At 31.4% G+C, this 21,222-nt stretch overlaps 1 protein-coding gene across 13 annotated transcripts in view; it reads right to left on the reverse strand.

Annotated features, from left to right (window-relative positions):
• The window catches only part of LOC114344023 (large proline-rich protein BAG6), a 116,384-nt gene that overhangs the window by 818 nt on the left and 94,344 nt on the right, over positions 1 to 21,222 (reverse strand). For all 13 annotated transcript variants that reach the window (XM_050655292.1, XM_050655288.1, XM_050655281.1 and 10 more), the window contains 4 exons: positions 19,970 to 20,194; positions 8,455 to 8,637; positions 1,175 to 1,297; positions 851 to 1,007 (listed from right to left, as the gene is read on the reverse strand). In XM_050655292.1, coding sequence (XP_050511249.1) covers positions 851 to 1,007; positions 1,175 to 1,297; positions 8,455 to 8,637; positions 19,970 to 20,194 — 688 coding nt within the window. The remainder of the gene's footprint in view (positions 1 to 850; positions 1,008 to 1,174; positions 1,298 to 8,454; positions 8,638 to 19,969; positions 20,195 to 21,222) is intronic.

Raw genomic sequence — 21,222 nt, forward strand, 5'->3', positions numbered from 1 at the left:
TTTTCGCCTACTATTACTTCCACCATCTCAACAGCTGCAGGTAGTATGAAAACTTCAACTCTATATGGCTTAATAAACGAACCTAATACAAATCTGTAATCTGTTTAACTGTAATCTGTTTAAAACAGACCTAATCTGTAAACTGTTTAACTCCATTTATCCAAATTTTACAGGAGACACAAAAAACTATTTTTCTAATGACTAATGCGAATCTACGTAAAACGGAAATATTTTATAGATGCACATATCACTAACATTTGAAAAGTGTTTAACAATTATTTAATATTACTTACCACCAACCTTTTTTTGAAAATATCATGACAAATTAGGGAGTTACGTATTTTTCGTACTAAATTTGGCGGCAAGGGAAATACGGTGTATACCAAGAAGTCGTTATTTAGTCATCTGGTAAAAATATGCACATGCACCTTTTTTAAACGATAAGTAGGGACGTTTTGAAACGTATGGCAGTAATAACTCATTTTCAGAGAATTATGGAGTTACGCAGTTTACAGATTATGACGACGATATGCACAACTTAGCGGACTCGCACATCAAAGCAATATCCTACATCGCATATGACATACATTGCGGAAATATACGCATTGAGTGTCACATCTGGTTTTCGGTGAACGAAATTCCAGCGAAAACCAGATGTGACACTCAGTTGCTCCCTCTTATATAAGGTTGAATTTACAATTCCAGAAAAATATAGGCAGTAATGTAGCGCATTTTCTTAATTAAATCCGGAAGGAAAACATAAGAAACAAATTTACAACTGACTCATAAATAGATGAAGCGAAATAATAAAAAACGTAAACACTAATTACTAAAATAATTATCTACTTACCTGTAATAACGTGAGGGAGATTTCCATGTGGTTTGGAACCATTGACAATTTTCCGTCTTTTGCTTGGCATACCGGAGAGATAAGCGTCACTAAAAGGTCCTTGAGGATTCTGTCTCCTTTGTTTCTGGGCATCCCTAGTAATTATTGGTACCCAATCCTGCAAAAGAATAATTATTTTATGATTTTTCATGGCCTTACGACTGTGGCTCCGTAGTTGTTTAAAAAAACTTCCTTGAAAAAGTAAAGTAAACCAGTCGTATGGTGAGCCTGAACATTCGTGCAAAAAAATAAGAGTTCTTATTGATTTTTTAAACTAATACCTACCTCTGGTACTTGATTATGCCAAGGTTCAGATCCTATTACTACATTCGGCAAGGGTTCAGGATCAGGAATTATGGCCGACGGATTATTTTCAGTTCTAGTCTCTTGAGCGTCTACTTCCATGGACTAAAAAAGAGACCACTGAATTTCAGCTTTAAAGTTCTTTATTATAAACACAAAACAGCACAAATTGTAAATGGATAACGAACCCAGTTCTGAAATTGAAATCAGAAGAGGAGTTAGGTAGAGATATCTCCATTATTGGTCAATGTACACAGTGAATCTATTTTTAAAGAAGCATTACTATCTGAAAGTGAAGGAATAATAATTAACGGAAGAACTATTAACAACATAAGATATGCAGATGACACCGTGATTATGGAAAGCTCTGCTGAACAATTCCAACTACTACTAAACCAAACGAACAGTGAAAGATTTGGACTAAAAAGGAATAGAAAAAAGACAAAATATATGATAATAACTAGAGAGCGGAATATATGCAAAGTGCATATAGATGCATATATTGCATATTTTCAGACAACAAACACAACATTGCATATTTAAGCTAAACACGATTTATTTTGCATATTTTAAAATTAAATTATATAAAAGTTTAAAATTTTCCTCTCTTAGTTGGAATTTTATAACTTCGATATGAACGAGCTCGTTATTTATCTATCTATCGCTCATTATTATCTATCTGGACTTTCCCATTACTACCTGAATTTAACAATTATGGGTGTTCCCAGAAAAATATTATTTTATTAGCGTAGCAAGTCGTAGGTACCTACCTGCTTTTAGGGGTCTAATTATTTTGTCAGTTTCCGGCCAAAATTTGTTTAAAGTAAACGTTGTATCGTATTTAGTGTTTTTGAAGTGATTGGTATATATTAAATTTAAATATGTTTACCATTCAAAAAAGTGCTTGGATAAAGTGTTTTCCCGAGTAAAAGCTAAGTGGAGACAAAGTATTTTGCAAGGCCTGTTCCAAAATCGTAAGTTAGATTCATTTTCACATTTCATTTTTTACCAGATCTAATAAAGTCATTAGAACAAAGGAATTTACAATTAAGTGGTTCGGTTAATCTTGTTAACACTTTTTCTGCTCATTGTCAAAAAATTCCCGGAAATACAGGGATTACAATTAGAAATAAATTAAAAAATGTTTTAGAAAAAAATGAGGGCTTCGATTGGTTGAGGAAAGTTGTACGTATTTTTGAAGGCAACTTTTCTGAAGATCTTACAACTTGGCAAATTAGTGTACTGCCTAAATTAAAATATTGTCCTATAACATCAGTAGATGTAGAACGAACTTTTTCTGTGTCCAAACACGTTTTTAGTGATATAAGGCAAAAGTTGCTAGTTGAAAATTTTGAAAAATATTTTATTATAAATTCATACTATAATTTAGATTCTTAATTTAATTATAATATCAGTTTTTGTGTGTCATTTCATTTGTTTTTATGTGAAAAATAAATATGTATTAAACATAAATGTAGGTTGAATTTTTTAAACATAAATGTTTATATTTAATATATTGTTTTATTTTTGAGTATTTTTAATATGCATTTGCATATTTAGACAAATTTAGAAAAAATACCTGCATATTTGTAGTAAAAGTAATGCATATATATGCGCATATTTTGGTAATGTTGTGTTGCATATATTCCGCTCTCTAATAATAACTAAGAAAACCAATATATAGTATTTTTACTACAAAAGCGAGTTTACGTAGGTCAAAATTTCTGACGTAAGAGCACTGTGAAAACATTAGAATGTGACTTTTCATCATGGACTCGTTTATGTCAATACTTGTCAGAGATATTTTTCTTTTTTTTTTTTTTGTTTACCATAATAATAAATAATATCTATAATTATTTATTCTAATTAATGATGTCAATTGGTTTTCATTACTTGCTGAAATATATTAATTAACAACAATAGTATCATAGTGTAGGTATAATCATTAAAACATATTATTTAATATTTTTAAAATTAACTACTGCAAACGCTAAAATTCAGAAGAAAACTTTCTGATCTGTAAATCTAATAATAATCTTATTTCTAATAAACCTAATCTAAGAAATCTAAATTATTTAACTTACTTCTCTGCAGTTAGTGGTAAAAGGAAATTCCCATTATTTCGTTCTTGTTCAAAATAATCTATTAAAGAAGTATATGTTTCGCAATCCAAGCACAAACACAATTAATAGGTACACAACAATAATTATTACAATAGATTTTAAATTAAGCTATATTAATATGTAGGTATTTATAAAAACAGTAGTAATTTAAAGCTATATTTTGAATCAAATTGTGTACGAAACGAAGTAAAAATGTAGCACGACAGAACCACAACAGAACTGTCAGATCAGTAGCGTACGATTTTCTAATATATTTAAATAAAATTATTATTTTCTGGGGTACATATTTAACTTAAAGGGATTGTTTCATAAAATTTATATTATTAATAATAAAAATGTTTTTGGTTATTTAATTAATATAATTCTAAAATTCTCAATATAATCGCGATTACGTTTTTCTTATTATATTACCATTTTGACACTTGTAGGAAATGCTAGAGAAATGTCAATTTTAAAGTTTATGTTTATTTACTTTCATTAACATTACAAATATTTCGGCGTATTATTAATATATTTCGGCAAGAAATGAAAACTGATTGACATAATTAATTAGAATAAAGAATTAGAGATTTATTAGAAATTAGACATCATTAATTATTTGTACACTAAACAAAAACAAAGAAAATATCTGACAAGTAATGACATTAACGTGGCCATGATGAAAAGTCACATTCTAATGATTTGGCAGTGCTCTTACGTCAGAAATTTTGACCTACGTAATATTGCTTTTGTAGTAAAAAGACTATACAAATAAACATACATTTGGGAAATGTACCAATAGAAAGGGTTGATAAATACAAATACCTGGGAACCTGGAGTTCAAAAAATAATGACCAAACAATGGAAATAAGAGCCAGAATAGAAATAGCAACAAATTCGTTTGTAAAAATGAAAACAATTCTCTGCAATAAAGACAGATTAGAACTGAGAGTAAGAGCTCTGAGGTGCTACGTGTCTTCGATACAGCAATATGGCCTTGAAAGCTGGACACTGAAGCAAGGACAAATAAATAAGCCACAGTCATTTAAAATGTGGTATTACAGAAAGATACCTAGAAAAGCATGAACACAGAAGAAAACGAACATAGAAGTATTGCGAGAAATGGATAAAGAATACACGTAATGAGTGGACAGCGATATGAAATGCTAAGACTGATAATACAGGGAAAATAAGAGGAAGGAGTGTAGGAAGAATGAGAGTGGCATGGTCGAAAAATTTAAGGGATTGGTTTAAATGCAGCTCCATAGAACTTTTCATAACAACGGTAGATAGAATAAAAATAGTGATGATGATATCCAACCTCCGATTGGGAGACGGCACTAAAAGAAGAAGAATCATGTAGTGGTAATTATTATTGCAATGTATGTAGTTTTATATTCTCATGCACTAGAAGATTACAGCGAAATGGTAAGAGATTTGAAAATTTTTTTTAATTAGTGGTTTGTAAGTTGATAAAATCTATATTTTAAAATTATTTTGAAATATACAGGGTGTCCCAATAAATGGCGGCGTATCAAAGTTATATTTTTTCTTATGGAACACCCTGTATTTTATTGCATCTTTTAATTGTCCGCAAAAAATAATGTACAGTTTCATAAGGCTTCCCTATTCGCGGTGTGCAAGTACTTGGAGGCGATACGAGAAACGATCGTGCGAGAATAGCGGAGAAATATTGTAACTTTCTTAAATAATTCATTGTCAATTGAAATTGTCAAATTGACGTATATTTCATATCTACTGTCAATGAAGAAGAAAAATTATATATTGCTCCACAATATTGATATGATATGCAATTATTATATAAAAATGTAATTAATTGTATTTTGCTTGCATTACTGCATTTTAATAACTAATTTTATTTACTACATACAATTGTTTACGTTTTAATAACATAACCTGAATCTTATTTTTTCTTCTTATTATTTTTTTGGACTATGGCCTTGGCAATTATCCAGTAACCAGGACCATATGATTGGCCAATATAATTAAAAGTGCGCATAAAAATGCAGAGCGAAGAAACCAGCTGTCGATTTTCCGAACTTGCACGGTCCCAATACCTATATAAAGAGTGTTCTCGAGATGTTGACTTTTCTTAAAATGTAAAGTTTTAAAAGAAGGCTTTTTCTCAAGTTATTTAAGAAATTATAAAAAAAATACTTTTACATCTAAATATTTGGATATTGGTTGCATGTATTCCATGATTGATTATTACACATTTATTTACAGGGTGTTCAACATTTACAGTTTCATTATTGGATTAGTCAATGTGTCATATGATGCTTATTTTAAATGGAACACCATGTATATTAATTATTAATTATATTAAACGAAGTCACCTCTTTCGAATGGTATATGGATGTCTTATACCTAGGTCTAATAGTTTTTGCATAATTTACAATTATTTAAATTCTTAATCTGTAAATCGATTTAAAAAAAAAGATGTATCTCATTGTATGACATCGTCATTTTATGACAGTACGGTCTGGTAATTATCAAAAATATAAACATCCATGTATGATATTCAAATTTAATTGCTCCTAAAAATGAATAACCACGTTATCTACGAAAGAGTAGACATGGTACTTTGCATTGGGGAGTGTTTGCAAAATTGTATCTTACTTTCTAAAGTTTACGCTCAAAAGTAGGTATCCTGATAGAAGACACCCAAAAAAGGACGTTTTTGAGAAATTTCGGAAAGTTAAATGAAAATAAACCAGTTATTTGTGATCACGTCGAGGAACTTGATGTCCTGCTTTCTGTTACGGAAAACCCAAATACTAGTAAAGAAAAAATTTCGGGTAAATCAGTCAAACGACTGTTATAATACTTAAGAGAAACCACTATTATCCGTATAAAACTCAACTACACCAATATTAGACCGAACAGGATTAGGATAAATATTTAACTTATCGTTTACAGACTTTAGACTTTGGAGCAGATCCTGATTTTTTTTAAATGTATTGTATACAGACCAATCTACCGCCTTTTCATAATAATGGTCTAGTAAATCGACATAATTTTCATTTCATTATGATACAGTAAACAAACATTTATTTCGTACAGTTTAAAAATCGAGAGTGCATAAATATTATTTTTAAAATCAATTTACCGTTTAAGAAAATTGTAAATTACGCAAAAACTATGACTCTTAGTTATTGAACATCCCTATACCATTCGAAAGAGGAACCTGTGTTTAGTATAATAATTTATTAGCATACATGGTGTTTTGTTTAAAATAAGCATCATATGACACATTAAATAATCCAATAATGAAACTGTAAATTTTAAGCACCCTGTAAATTAAATGTATAATAATCAATCATGGAATACATTAATTATAAAATAATTACCAGACCGTACTGTCATAAAATGACAATGTCATACAATGCCATTAATTAACTACATCTTTTGCTTTAAAATCGATTTACGGATTAAGAATTTTAATAATTGTAAATTACGCAAAAACTATGACACCTAGGTATAGGACATCCACATACCATTCGAAAGAGGTAGATTTGTTTAGTATAATTATTTATTAATATACATGGTGTTCCATTTAAAATAAGAATCATATGACACATTGAATAATCCAATAACAAAACTGTAAATTTTGAACACCCTGTAAATAAATGTGTAATCATGAAATACATTCAACCAATATCCAAATATTTAGATGTAAAAGTATTTTTTTTATAATTTCTTAAATAACTTGAGAATAAGCCTTCTTTTAAAACTTTACATTTGAAGAAAAGTCAACATAACTCAGAACACTCTGTACATAGGTATAGGGAAGCCTTATGAAACTATACCTTATTTTTTGCGGACAATAAAAAAATGAAATAAAATACAGGGTGTTCCATAAGAAAAAATATAACTTTGATACGCCGCCATTTATTGGGACACCCTGTATATTTCAAAATAATTTTAAAATGTAGATTTTATCAACCTACAAACCACTAATTAAAATTTTTTTTTCAAATCTTTTACCATTTCGCTGTAATCTTCCGTCGCGTTAGTGGTGACTCACCCTGTATAAACATACAGAAAAGCGGTTGAGATAATGATATAGATCCGGAAATAGTAGAATACATTGGAGAAAAACGCATAAACTGGCTCTATACTAACTGTTATTACAGTTATAAATGGAATTATGTTTATCACTTTAACGAATCAGTATCAGGATAAACATTTTTAAGGCATTTCATATTTCGTGTTTCAGAATATAATAAAAGTATTTAAACCAAGTATTAAAGTATTACAAGCCATCTCTCTTCTCAACTATAACCGTTGATTGAATGCCCCAAAGCTATTACCAATCACAAGGTTTATTATAATAACAGGTAATTATAATCTTTTCTTTACAAAATGTTTATTTAAAAAGTTTGGAATGTCTAAAGACGGTTGTTAGATTAAAGATTTCAGGAATTAAGTACTTCATTATACCTTTGTCTAGGCATATGCAAATTAAAGGAACAATAAGAGGAATAAACTTTTAAGAATATTGTTAAAGGGTTGTATGTATTTAAATATTTGTTTGTGTTTAAAGACTTTTAATATACACTGAAACACAAAATATAAAATGTGTTAAACATGTTTATCCCCGTACTGATTCGTTAAATTGATAAACATAATTTCAATTATAACTGTAATAACAGTTAGTTTCCACGTTAACAAAAATAAATAGAATAATTCAATTTGGACGTTACGCATTGTCCGTTACGAATTTGTATAGTTACGAACTGTCGCCATTACCAAGTGTCGCCGTTACGAACTGTCGCGTTACGAGGTGTCTGGTCACGTCTATAAATATATAGAGGCATATAAAATGCAAGGAAACGCTTTATAACGGGAAATACAAGCAATCCCTTTTGACAAAATAGCTGTGTCAAAAAAAGTAAAACATGTAAACTGAAGCCTAAAGGATATAACGAAGCAAATAAAGTAATCTAATGAAAAAGAATCTATAAACAAGAATTAACATTCAACATTTACTTTTCAATTATTCTACTAAAATTTGTTGCAAGACAAAAAAAATTCGTATAAATAATGAAAATCATTTAAATTTACCATTGTTTAATTCGAAAACTATTCTAAATTCACCGGTAAACTGATTAACAAATAAGATATAGTTTTGCTTACCTCTACTTCGGTTTCGTTTTCTACCATAGGTTCCAAAATCGGAGTCATGGGTCTGTGAACGATGTACGGCTGCAATAGACTCTCTGGTATGTTCAGATTTGACAATATTTGCCGTAAACGGACACGACTCGTCATAAGTGTCCAATTTTGCACATATTGGGGAACATCTCTCATAAAATATGACTAAAAAATATAAAACAAAAGTAATAAACTGCCAAGTTTCAAGTTATAAGTTAAAATTGTCCAGTTGTAATTTATTATAAACACATTATTCACTTAATAAAAACGAACATATCGTTACATCTAACGCTTTACGTTTATGCTTTACCGATATGTATTATTTAATAATTAATTACGGAAAAGAACAATAGTATGGCGTAAATTAACATTTGACCTCACATACAAGTTACAATATACAAGTACTATCCAAAACAATAACCAAATCTGTCTTTTTTGCTCCAATACGTTATTAGAATCATACGAAACAAATAATCGGTGTTTGGATGAAATAAATACGGGGAAATAGTTCGTTCCACCGTTAAAATAAATTTCATGTACGAGGGTTAATCTGAAAATTCTAATTTTTGATAGCTAATGCCAGATGTGGAGAATTTTTACAATTTTAAGCTGCATTCAAATTATTTTTACGGCAGGTTATGAATGTATTTGACATTTAACAAAACAAAAGCAAGTTTGACATTTAATAATGCGTTAGTTAGATGGCTCTACCCGAGTTACTTGGGAACAAAAAAAAAAAGAATGAAGAAAATTGCTCCATGGGAAGCCGAGAGCATTTTTTTAACGTATACCGATTTTGAACTTTGAGATTACATTTTCTCCAATCTAATTTTTGATTGGAATTTTGCTATTTTTGGCAATTTTCACTTGTAATATAGATAGTTTTTATTATAATAATATATACTATGAGTATTTTAAAGATATGAAAATTGGGGTGGAGAAAGAGGACAAAAATAAAAAGGTGATGGTTCGAAAATTATGATCCTATTGTTTATATCTTTGCCGTAAATGCCGGTCAAACCTCAGGAACCACTCATCACAAAACGTTTTTTCTTTTAAAAGAAGCGTCCTGCCGCTTTTTTTTCCAATGCCGTTTTCATGATTTAATTTAATTTAATATTTCCCAAAATATTCTATTTATTTATAAGCCAAAAAATTGTTTATAATTTTAAAATATTCCTGAGGCCGCTTAAATAGTCCAATTTCAATTCTGTAAACTTAGTGGAGTCACTGAAGGTTTTCACCTCCGATTTTGTTGAACCTCCATCAATTTTCATGAAAATTGGTGAGTAATTAGAGGATACCTCAAGGAACAAAGGTAACATGATGCCAACTTGCGCTATTACCCTGGGGGTGGATGCCACCCCTTCTCGGGGGTGAAAATTATTTTATTAAAAATAATACCATAAATGGATAGAGGGACAAATTATAAGCAAAATTTGTTATATCAAGTTATTAATAGAAATCAACACTTTTTGAGTTATTAAGGACCAAAGATTTAATTTTTTCGTAAAAAAATGCATGTTTTAAATCGGTTTTTCACGTATAACTCAAAAACTATAAGCTTTTACAAAATAATTATAATTACTAAAATTGATGATAATGAAAAACTGAATATATTCCTCACTTAAAGAACTAAACTAATGTTAGTTCAAAGTGAGTTATTGGCAATAGAGTGTTTTTTTTTTCGACGAGTACTCAAATCTAAGTATTCAAGCTTAAATAACGGGAAAACGATGCAATGTATAAAATATACCTGCTAATCATTTGTCAACGTATTTCGGAATACCTATTAAATGAGCTTCAGAACAAGTTAATGGCTTCAAAATTAAGCAAGTTATGATGAAAATAAAAGAACGATTTTGAATTTTTTAGGAAAAAGTGAAAAATAAAACACGCCATTTCCACAAAAATTAAAATTTATAGTAATCCTTACAAGAACTTCTTTATATTAGCATAAGTAATGATATCAATAATTTTGACCGGTTTAGAATGCATATTTTTAAAAAAAGATATTAAAAAATCATAATTTTTAAAATTATTATAGCTCCAAATATATTATATAGCGCTTTTGATAATAGCTCCAAAAATACTCAATATACGTAAAAAATGATATATACTCAAATTTTAGTTTTTTCCGTGTCAAATATTTTACCTGTTTTACTATTTCCATAGGGTAAAAAATAACCGAGATAGAAACGTTTAAATCTTAAATTTTGCTGTGAAAACCATGCAACCAGGGCCATTTAACCCTTTATTTTGAAGAAAATAAGGGGTTTAAAAGATTAAGTTAAACGTAGTTAAATAGCCCTTGGAATTAACTTTCAAACGGTTTTAGATAAACCTGTTATCTTAAAAATAAACGGAGTTATTAAAAAAAAACAATAACATTTTTTGGAAAAATTTTGAAACATTTTTTTTTAAATTTTGGTGCATAAATTTTAATGCTATCAACATGTTCGGGGGCTTATTTAATAGATATTTTTATGTACTTTGACAAATGTTAAATAAGTTTATGTTATAAAATGTATCATTTTCCCGTTATTTCAGCTTGAATACATAGATTTTTTTACTCACCGAAAAAAATATATATTCAATTACCTATAACTTACTTTTAGTTAACATTAAAAGGTTTTTCTTGTCAAGAGTTTAATTAATTTATTAGTTTCAATTTTGGTAATAATACCTTTTTTGTAAAAACTTATAGTTTTTGAGTTATTGATGAAAAATCGGATATAAACATGCATTTTTCTCAAGAAAAATTAAAATCTTTGATCTTCAATAACTCAAAAAGTTTTGATTTATTTTAATAACTTTATATAAAAAACTTTGCTTAGAATTTGTCCCTTTATCGAATTATGGGGTCATATTCAATAAAATAATTTTCAACCCCGAGAAGAGGTGGCATCCACCCCCAGGGTAAAAGCGCAAGTTGACACCATGTCACCTTTGTTCCTTGAGATATCCTCTAACCAGTCACCAATTTTCATGCAAATCTATGGAGATTCAACGAAATCGGAGGTAATAGCTCATATCCACCTTCAGTGACTGCACGAACTGTAAAGTACATTAGATAGTGTGTTTTTATACAAAAATCATAGTTATTCTTATGTATCATAATTATTGTGGTTATTATAGCGACCGTAAATTTTTAATTAACAATTCAATTGTTGCTAAACTGTTCATTCAATTTCCATCAGCTTCTGGAATTATAATCTATACGAAAAGAGCTTTTTTATTACCAAGGTATTTAATTATTGATAAACAATTACTCATCTAAAATTTTAGTTGAAAATTAAAGATTTTGTTGGAAAACCCCGCATTTTCCGGGGAAAATTTTCGTCGAAGTAAATCGGGAAAAACACGTCTCTATGCAGAAAGTGGAAGGAAAAAGAGGACCGGAGAGACGACGGACACACGTCCTGGTTGAAAAATTTTAAAGCAGTGGAGTAGGAAAACAACAAAAGAACTCTTCAGAACCGCCGCAAACAGAGTAAAATAGGCATGATGATCGCCAATGTCCTTAGACGATGAGACACATGAAGAAGAAATGAATATAAATGCAAAACCTATAATGAACAAGTGCAGCTTGTAAGCAACATAGCTATAGGTAGGCTAGCCGAGAGGGCGGTACTATCTCCCTGATTACCACAATGTCAGTGGCCCACATGATGACAAACAGAGCCTTCCAGGTTATAATGGGAAAGGAGACGAGTAGACAGATGAAACTTAACAATGGCCTTCCACAGGGTTCTGTCCTTGCCCCTTTACTTTTCAGCCTCTATATTGCTGACATGCCTGAAACCGAATCTCGAAAGTTTGGATATGCTGAATACCTTAAGAAATGGAGACTACAACCAAGTACTACAAAAACTGAAGTATCAGCTTTTCATCTCAACAACAAGCTGGCAAACAGAGAATTGCGAGTGTATTTTAATAACAAGCTGTTGAAACACAATAAATACCCGAAATACCTTGGGGTTACTCTAGACAGAACGCTCTCATTCAGAGAACACCTGACGAAAACAGCAGCAAAATTGAGAACACGCAATAATATAATACAGAAACTCTGCGACACTACATGGGGGTCCACAGCATCAACTTCCAAGATACTCTGCTCTTGGCCTGATATATCCGGTGGCAGAATACTGTGCACCAGTGTGGCTAAATAGCAGGCACACCCACCTCGTCGACAACCAACTAAACCGTGCTATTCGTATGATAACAGGCACAATTAAGCCCACCCCTACAATGTGGCTACCTACCTTTAGTAATATAGCAGCACCCAACTTACGCCGCGAACATGCATTGGTTAAAGAATATAACAAAATAATGGACAGTCGCCAGCTTCTAGTCCACAACGACATCCCCGATATTCTTGGAAACCGTCTCCGATCCAGGTTACCCCCTCTACAATTTGCTCAAGTGCTGCAGCAATCCAACTTTGACTTAAATACCCGATGGAGAGAAGATTGGGAAAGTTAGACAGATCCGCATTACCATAGTCTACCGGACATCATAGGAAAACCTAGCGAATTTGAACGTCCCCGTAAAATTTGGGCAGCCCTTAATCGAATTCGAACAAACTGTGGAAGATGCGCCGACTCCCTCTACAGATGGGGTAAACTTCCCTCGCTTTCTTGTGACTGCGCCGCTGCAAGACAGACCATCAGTCACATTGTTCAGGATTGCCCACGCAGAGCATACACAGGCGACCCTATAGACTTTGTAATGGCAACCGAAGGGTCAATCGAATATATATAAAAAAAATGGACATCTGTTTGTGATGCATCGTATAATGCATAAGTCTAAAAATATTCTGTGATGTACTTAAGCCATACGCTAAAAAAAATATACGAATTTGAATTATGGCCTGAAGAATCGAGGAAAATATTGAAAAATCCTTACATTGCAAGTTATTTCTTGGAGCAAATGAGGGGTTTAGAGAGTCAACCATACGTTGTAAATACCGGACAAAAGCATTGCATCCAAAGGAATTTATCTTGAAAAAAATGAATGTATTTTTATTAAAAATTTAGTGATGTTTTCTACAAAGAATTTGTAGAACAGTCCTCGTAATCGTAAATATATTAAACTGTATGCTATTAAGAGTAGTACATATTAATTGTTTGAATAGATTAAATCTCTTTCCTTTCAAAATAGATAATGAGACTTTCTAATTGATTAAATTATAAAATAATCTATATTGATGACATTTAAATGTGCTTGTAGAGTATCCAGACAATTGCAATATAATTTACTTTCGAAAACGAAGTAAAATACTTTCAAATTGAGGAAATTTAGGAATTTAGAACCAGTGGCGTAACCATACCATTTCGTTGGATGGGGCCTCAAGAAAAATCGTCACATGTTATTTAATTTTATTAAATGTTATGCAACAGTAATAATGTGTCCATTTTAGTTAAATATCTATACTAAAATCACAATAAAGATGCACTAAAAGCAAACACACCAAGGCACGTTGAATGTTACAAGGAGCACGCCCAAATCATTTTACAATCCAGTACTGTAAATCCCAAATCATAATTTACAAAGTTTATACATTCAGCCGTGTGATGGATGACCTAAGTTATCTTTAATAGGTCTGGATCCCGCGTATAAAAAGTTGATTAATAGCAAGCTGAAAATTTGTTAATAGCTTAAGGGTGTCTAGTCGGATAAACTTTGATATATGGGAACACTGTAACAGGGGTAGTTTTAATTGTGGAACAGGTTAAAAATTTGGAACGGTCAGACCACGAAAACGGCACATTTATTTTGTCCGACAGAACAGACTTAAACTCTCCGAACAGAGATTAAACTCTCATGCAAAAATCAGACTGCTATTTATCACCTGTCATAATTCCAGTCATTTGACATATTCTACATGTTCCACTCATTAAAACACCCATTTGGTGATAAATAGCAATCTGATTTTTGCATGAGAGTTTAATCTCTGTTCGGAGAGTTAAGTCTGTTCTGTCGGACAAAATACATGTGCCGTTTTCGTGGTCTGACCGTTCCAAATTTTTAACCTGTTCCACAATTAAAACTTCCCCTGTTCCAGTGTTCCCATATATCAAAGTTTGTCCGACTAGACACCCTTAAGCTATTAACAAATTTTCAGCTTTTAGGTAAAATTCGGTGTGATGTATTCTTCACAGTTATGAGATAGTTATTTTTTCAACGTTATATTAAAAATAACATTTGAGGAACAAAGAGAACCTTATGTAGAAATAGTACAAGTTGGAGTGAGCGCGAGAGATTGTTCGGAACATGCTACTGGATGGGTAGATGACCGTAAAAGTAAATACCCATCGTCGGCCACCGTCGATGACCGAATAGCAAACAGCTGTTCGGGTTCGGTGGTATTTCAAAAGGTAGATAGAAACAGGGTTGCCAGATTGATGTATTTTCCCACAATTTTGGGGTAATTTGAAAGCGTCTAGAGAAATTTTTCTAAGCAGAAATTGTAGTGGGATTTTTTGGGGGCGGAAAATTATGGAGGATTTTAAGGGATCATGATAAATTAAATTTGCGAATGTACATAGAACTGTATATTACACTCCCGTATAATCGAAGACGATAGGAACTATTAATTATTTCCAGGGCCCTCGTTGATAAGTATAATTTTGGTTTACTGTTCTCTTCATTTGACTACTAATTTATTAAAATGCGGCAAAAATTTAAATTTAAGGTATTTGAGCTTCAATTTGAAGGAATTTCAGTTTCTAAGTGGGGGATTTATAAAATATCATCTGGCAACTCTGGATAGAAAGCTCAGTAGGTACTTAAAATAAAATTTCAACTTATATCTCTCGATTTGATTATTGTATACTTTTTAAAATTGTATTACCCTTCTATTCTTAATTATTAAATTATTAGCTTCTAAATTCACTTGATTTCTGTCTAAAAACAAGTCAAAAGATGAACCTAACCTTACATATCCTTGATTAATTATTTATATGGGAAATAAGCCACAATTAAAATGAAAAAAATAATTTTATTAACGTTTCGACGCCCAAATCGGGTGCCGTTGTCAAAATACAAAATATTACTAAAATAAACTAAAGTGTTGTTGCTAAGCAAAAAAAATTCTTCTAATAATTTATTTAATCTCACTCATTTATATTGGCAATTCAGACATATATTATACATTTTAAAGTAGAAGACTTTAAAATGATATTGCCAATATTTATGAGTTGCGTTCCTGGGACGACTTACTGAAAGATAGTTCATTCGATTACATGAAATTAACCCCAACTCAAGAATATCCGTCATAAAAAATTATAGCATGTGATATGTCTTTAAAAAGACAACCAAATGCAACGACAGTAAAATTCTCGCGTTAGAGACTTCATAGTAAATCACAAGGGAAAACCAGGAAAAACCCTGTGATACTATCCCGACATCGTAAGTATTTGGTCTTACATTAATTTACTCTCAAAAAATAATACCAAATTCTGACTTGTAACATGTTTAAATTATAAATATTATTAATAATACTAGATATATAAGTAATACTAAAATATAAAATATGTACTAGCTCGATATTATTGACTTACTAATCTTGGTATTTTCTTTCTATTGACTTCCTCTTTCAGTATGGGTAACCACATCCTACTGCATTCTACCGAGGAATTTGCGACACAATTGGTTTCATTTAGCATAATTAGAGCCGCTTCTTTGATTTTTCTCTTTTTACTATCTGATTCTTTCAGGACTATACTTGAATCTCTCCACTGAACTCTATGTTCATTATCCCATGCGTGTTGACATATTTGAGATCTCTCAAATTCTCTATTTTTAATATAAGATTGATGTTCACTTATTCTAACGTCTAATGGTCTTGATGTCTCACCTAAATAAAATTGTTCGCATTCACAAGGTATTTTATAAATGCAATTTTTTGTTCTTTCTTGATCATTGTTAGGTTTAGTTTTATTTTTTTATTTAGTTTTTCCTGGTTTTCCCTTGTGATTTACTATGAAGTCTCTAACGCGAGAATTTTACTGTCGTTGCATTTGGTTGTCTTTTTAAAGACATATCACATGCTATAATTTTTTATGACGGATATTCTTGAGTTGGGGTTAATTTCATGTAATCGAATGAACTATCTTTCAGTAAGTCGTCCCAGGAACGCAACTCATAAATATTGGCAATATCATTTTAAAGTCTTCTACTTTAAAATGTATAATATATGTCTGAATTGCCAATATAAATGAGTGAGATTAAATAAATTATTAGAAGAATTTTTTTTGCTTAGCAACAACACTTTAGTTTATTTTAGTAATATTTTGTATTTTGACAACGGCACCCGATTTGGGCGTCGAAACGTTAATAAAATTATTTTTTTCATTTTAATTGTGGCTTATTTCCCATATAAATAATTAATCATAAAAATGCCACAAGGAAATAGCTTCAGAACAACATTACATATCCTTATCCTTATCCTTACATAAATATAATTATTTACCTTAAAATTTCAAAGCCCAATATAAAATTAGTTGTGGAAACAACTGTTTGTGTAATATAAAGAAACTTCAAAACGCAAAAATTCGACAATAACCGCAAAAAGTTCAACTGACTGACAGCCACAAAATTAAACAAATCAGAAACGTCAAACAAATTGTGCTTAAAATATGAAAACATACCGAATCGTCTTTTTTTGTACCTATCTCTTTTCAATGCACTGAGTCTAGATGGTTCATAAAAATAACATGTGTTGTTGCTTAATAACAAACGGCAGCTGGTTTGTCATGAGTTTCATGCATGGAAGAGAATGATGCTAGATAAAAAGTATGTGTTTTATCTCGCCAGGTATTAATGACGCACGGGTAAAGACTCGCGGACTCAACTGTATAGTCTGTTCGTTATACTCAGACACAACTGGCCAGTGATTTTAGTTGGTAATTTTTTTGTTTTTGGTCAATTTTGAAAAAATTGTCAAAATTACTAACTATTTAGTAGTTATTAACTATTTGGTAATTATTTTTTGCCAATTTTAGCAAAATGGCAAAATTACTTACTAAAGTCACTAGCCGATTGTGTCTGAGTTTAGCGAACCGACTATATTTAACTTTTGACGTTAAATATCTCTGGATCCTTAGATGGTAGAAGGTCCAAATTTTTATAGTAGTTGTAGATAGATAATATCAAGCCCCGTGTAAAGTTTTATTGAAAAATGTACAAAAACAAGTAAAATAAAAAATAAAATCTAAACTTTTTTAAGTTTTTTTGTAAGAGTATTTTAAAAAAATTTAAAATAAATGTTTCTTTCACTCTAACTTTACAAAAATTTATGCGAGACTAAACAATATATCTAGTTTCAAAATAAAAGAAAAAATTGGGTCTCTAAATGTTTTGGATACAGAGCTATGTGATATAATGTTAGCATTGTAGTTAAATGGGACTCGAGGGCAAGGGGATGGGTACGTATTTTCGGCTGCAATGGCATTTAAATGGGGATTAATTTTTTTCGAATTCTGAGAAAACTAATAAGTATTTTTGAAAAATTTAAACGCAGAATGAAAGATTACGTTCTCACCGAGGGCCAAACGTCCCTGAAAACTTCTATAATGTTTATTTTAATAAGTTACAGGGGTGAAAAAGTAAGAGAAAATGTAGTGTGATTTTAATTTCAAATATCTCATTCAAAAGAAACTTTTTATGTATTCTAAGGGACTTTCGGTCCTTGATAATAATTTAGTCTTTCATTCTGCGTTTAAATTTTTTAAAAATATTTATTAGTGTTTCCAGGATTCGAAAAAAAAAATGGACACCATGTCCGTGGTGATATTTTCCAAATCGAACATTCGCTATCTTTGTCATACAACGCACTGAGTCAAATAGAATATGATGACAAAGTGGCAGTTTTAAATATTTGACATGGCATAGGGAATATTTTAAGTTGTTATACAGTGATGAGCGCGCTAATAACCGGCAAAATAGCGCAAAAGATGGAAAACGTATGAAGTTGTGAGATAAAAAGAAATGAAACTAGTCGAGCTGGGAAATTTAGCGATGTTAACCTATACATTTACATTATATGGATTGTTTCCCACCTTTAGACGTATCGCACGAGTTGGGAAACTACCACTGTCACAGTGACAGTTTTAGTTGACATACTCCTCTGATACGTGTAAAAGTGGGAAACAGTCAATATAATGTAGATTTATAGGTTAATATAATAGCCCGGATAGCCGTAAAATATTTGCCAATTATGTACCGATGGCCTGAAGGCTGTTTTGAAGGTAAAATCCTGATATATTTATAAAGGCGTGCAGGAGAAAGGATGATGGCGTAGACACTATAATTTTGGGCTTTGCCGCCTATATAATGAACCTAGTATTGGTAGATCTTAGAGAAAATGAACGAGGTGGAGCCGCCAAAACACATTTATAACCAAAGACAGGATGGGGTGAGGAAAAGACACAGAGCATGATTTAAGTATCATGTTAAAGATGACTTACGAGTGTTGAGTCCGAAATTGGAAAACCAAGGCGAAGAATAGGAAGGAATAAAAGCTGATTCTAGAACAGACCAAGACTCAGCAGGGGTTCAAGACCCAATGATGATTATTATGGATTCTCTTCAACTAAAATAATTTTCGCACAACAAATCGTGGGCGTACTGGGAAAATCCACTAACTCACAATACCTAGTAAAGTTTTGAGAAAAACGCATTTAAACATTATTACAGTATTTCTCATGATCATCTTTCAGTGCGTCACAGTTTTTCGATTTCTTTCTAACGCATTAAATTGTATGTGACAGAAAAAAAGGCACGTCGGTGATTACATTTCGTCGGTGACATTTTTATAACATTTCTTCTAGTTATTCTAGTTGTCGATAGATGGCGCCATAATAAAAAAATATATTTTTTTTAATTAAATAATAATATTACAAATATAATCTGTATAATTTATAAGACTATACAAATCAAAGAAAATACCATTTTATAAATGCAAGAAAAACATTTGATTTGTTTTTATTCCAAATTGAAAATAAAATGTGACGACTGTCAGATTTAACTAAAATGTCAGGTTAGAATAAATGTCATAAATGTATATTATCACGGACTTACCCTTTTTCCTATCATTTGTTACGCACTGAAAAATGATCATGAAAAGGACAATATACCTTATGGCTTACCTCTTAAAAATGGGGTATACTGACTGTTCAAGTTTTGGTACCTGGATATGATTTTAAAGGGTGGTAACACAGGTGGTGTACACATACATGTACCTACATCAAAATATTTAGAAAAACATTATTTTATTCATGAAAACTTGGAAAAAAAGATGGAGTTAGTTGATTTTCTTTGTCATTGAATGTACCGATTTAAGCAGGCTGGATGATGAATTTGGAGATATACGGTTTTTCCTGTTAACATACTGATGTTTGTGGATTTAATGGTATTAAAATGTCAAAATTGAAAAAATGGAGTTAGTGGATTTTTCCAATACGCCCACGAAATACAATAGTTTTAAACTTACCATTACTTGCTCGTAGACTTGTTCAACTCCGTTCCGACCTGTTGAACTGGCGAGAAGTGTTAAAGCTAGAAGTTGTTTTGCTGTCGTTATGCACTGTTCAACCAACAAACGTGTGGCGCCGCCATTTAAATTAATTCCAATATAAATTATATTTGGTAGTCTCTGTCTGAATAACTGTTCCGCCGATCTAACCATGTCTATATTGTTTTGAACTGGCAAGCTTCTCTAAAAATAGGTAATTATTTTAAAATCAATCATAGACAATGACACTCGTCGGCAAGAGCGGCTCTGGCAGGGAGGCACTAGGGGCACTGCCCTCCGGCTAGCTCACTGAATGTAGTAGATATCGCATACAATTTATTTTGAATGAACTTTTCTTTATTTAAAAAGCTAATAAATATTCAGTTGACGCGATGCTCCAAAACGTATACAAATACATAATTTAACAGCGTTCACCGCACCATTGATTAAAAACTACTACACAGTGTAGTTTTTAATCAATGCCCGCACCCGATGATGGGCTCTTTTTCGAGCGACCGCGGTCACTGTTGTCAAGTTAGAAAAATATCGGGCGGTAGATGATGACTTGCCGTGTGCGAAAAAAGAAATATCCTCAGATGCAGGTAGTAACTGGCAACGTTACGGTATTTGCCTTAGCAATCGGTATCGCATCAGTATATTTCACCCGGGACACAGCCCGAGCGTAGTTTTCGGATGGTAAGTGGACAATTTTTAATTCTGAATTCATATTGTTAATATCCGATAATTCGATATGGCAACAAAATGTTAATAGTGCAGGTACGCTTTATTAAGACAAAAATACTTTGGACATCGAAAAATTTTTAAATACAAAACAATAGGACCTCCTAGACCAAAATTGGACATATTCAGGCGGGACAAAGTGGTAATAGAACTTTCAATCGAAAATGCAATGAGAAACATTATTTGTTAGCAGATTGGTTATATAGCTGCTATTGTTTTAAGCGTTTATTATTTTCACCACAAGTGGACGAAGCTTCCGGGGTATCTGGGGTGTAAATGATAAAATATATCTCAGAGAAAATTAAAAAACAGCGTTAGCTCCAAACATATTCCACTATTGTGTTTGTGTTGAATACCAATTATTAGGGTCAATAAATATTCAATCACAGTTAGATTCGGCTTTTAGAACATCAATAAAGGAACATAACGAGATAGTGGCCAAAAACAGATACGTTTTAAATAGAGTAATCGACTGCACTAAATTTTGCGGA

The sequence above is a fragment of the Diabrotica virgifera genome, chromosome 7, assembly GCF_917563875.1.
Source record: "Diabrotica virgifera virgifera chromosome 7, PGI_DIABVI_V3a".
NCBI lineage: Eukaryota > Metazoa > Arthropoda > Insecta > Coleoptera > Chrysomelidae > Diabrotica > Diabrotica virgifera.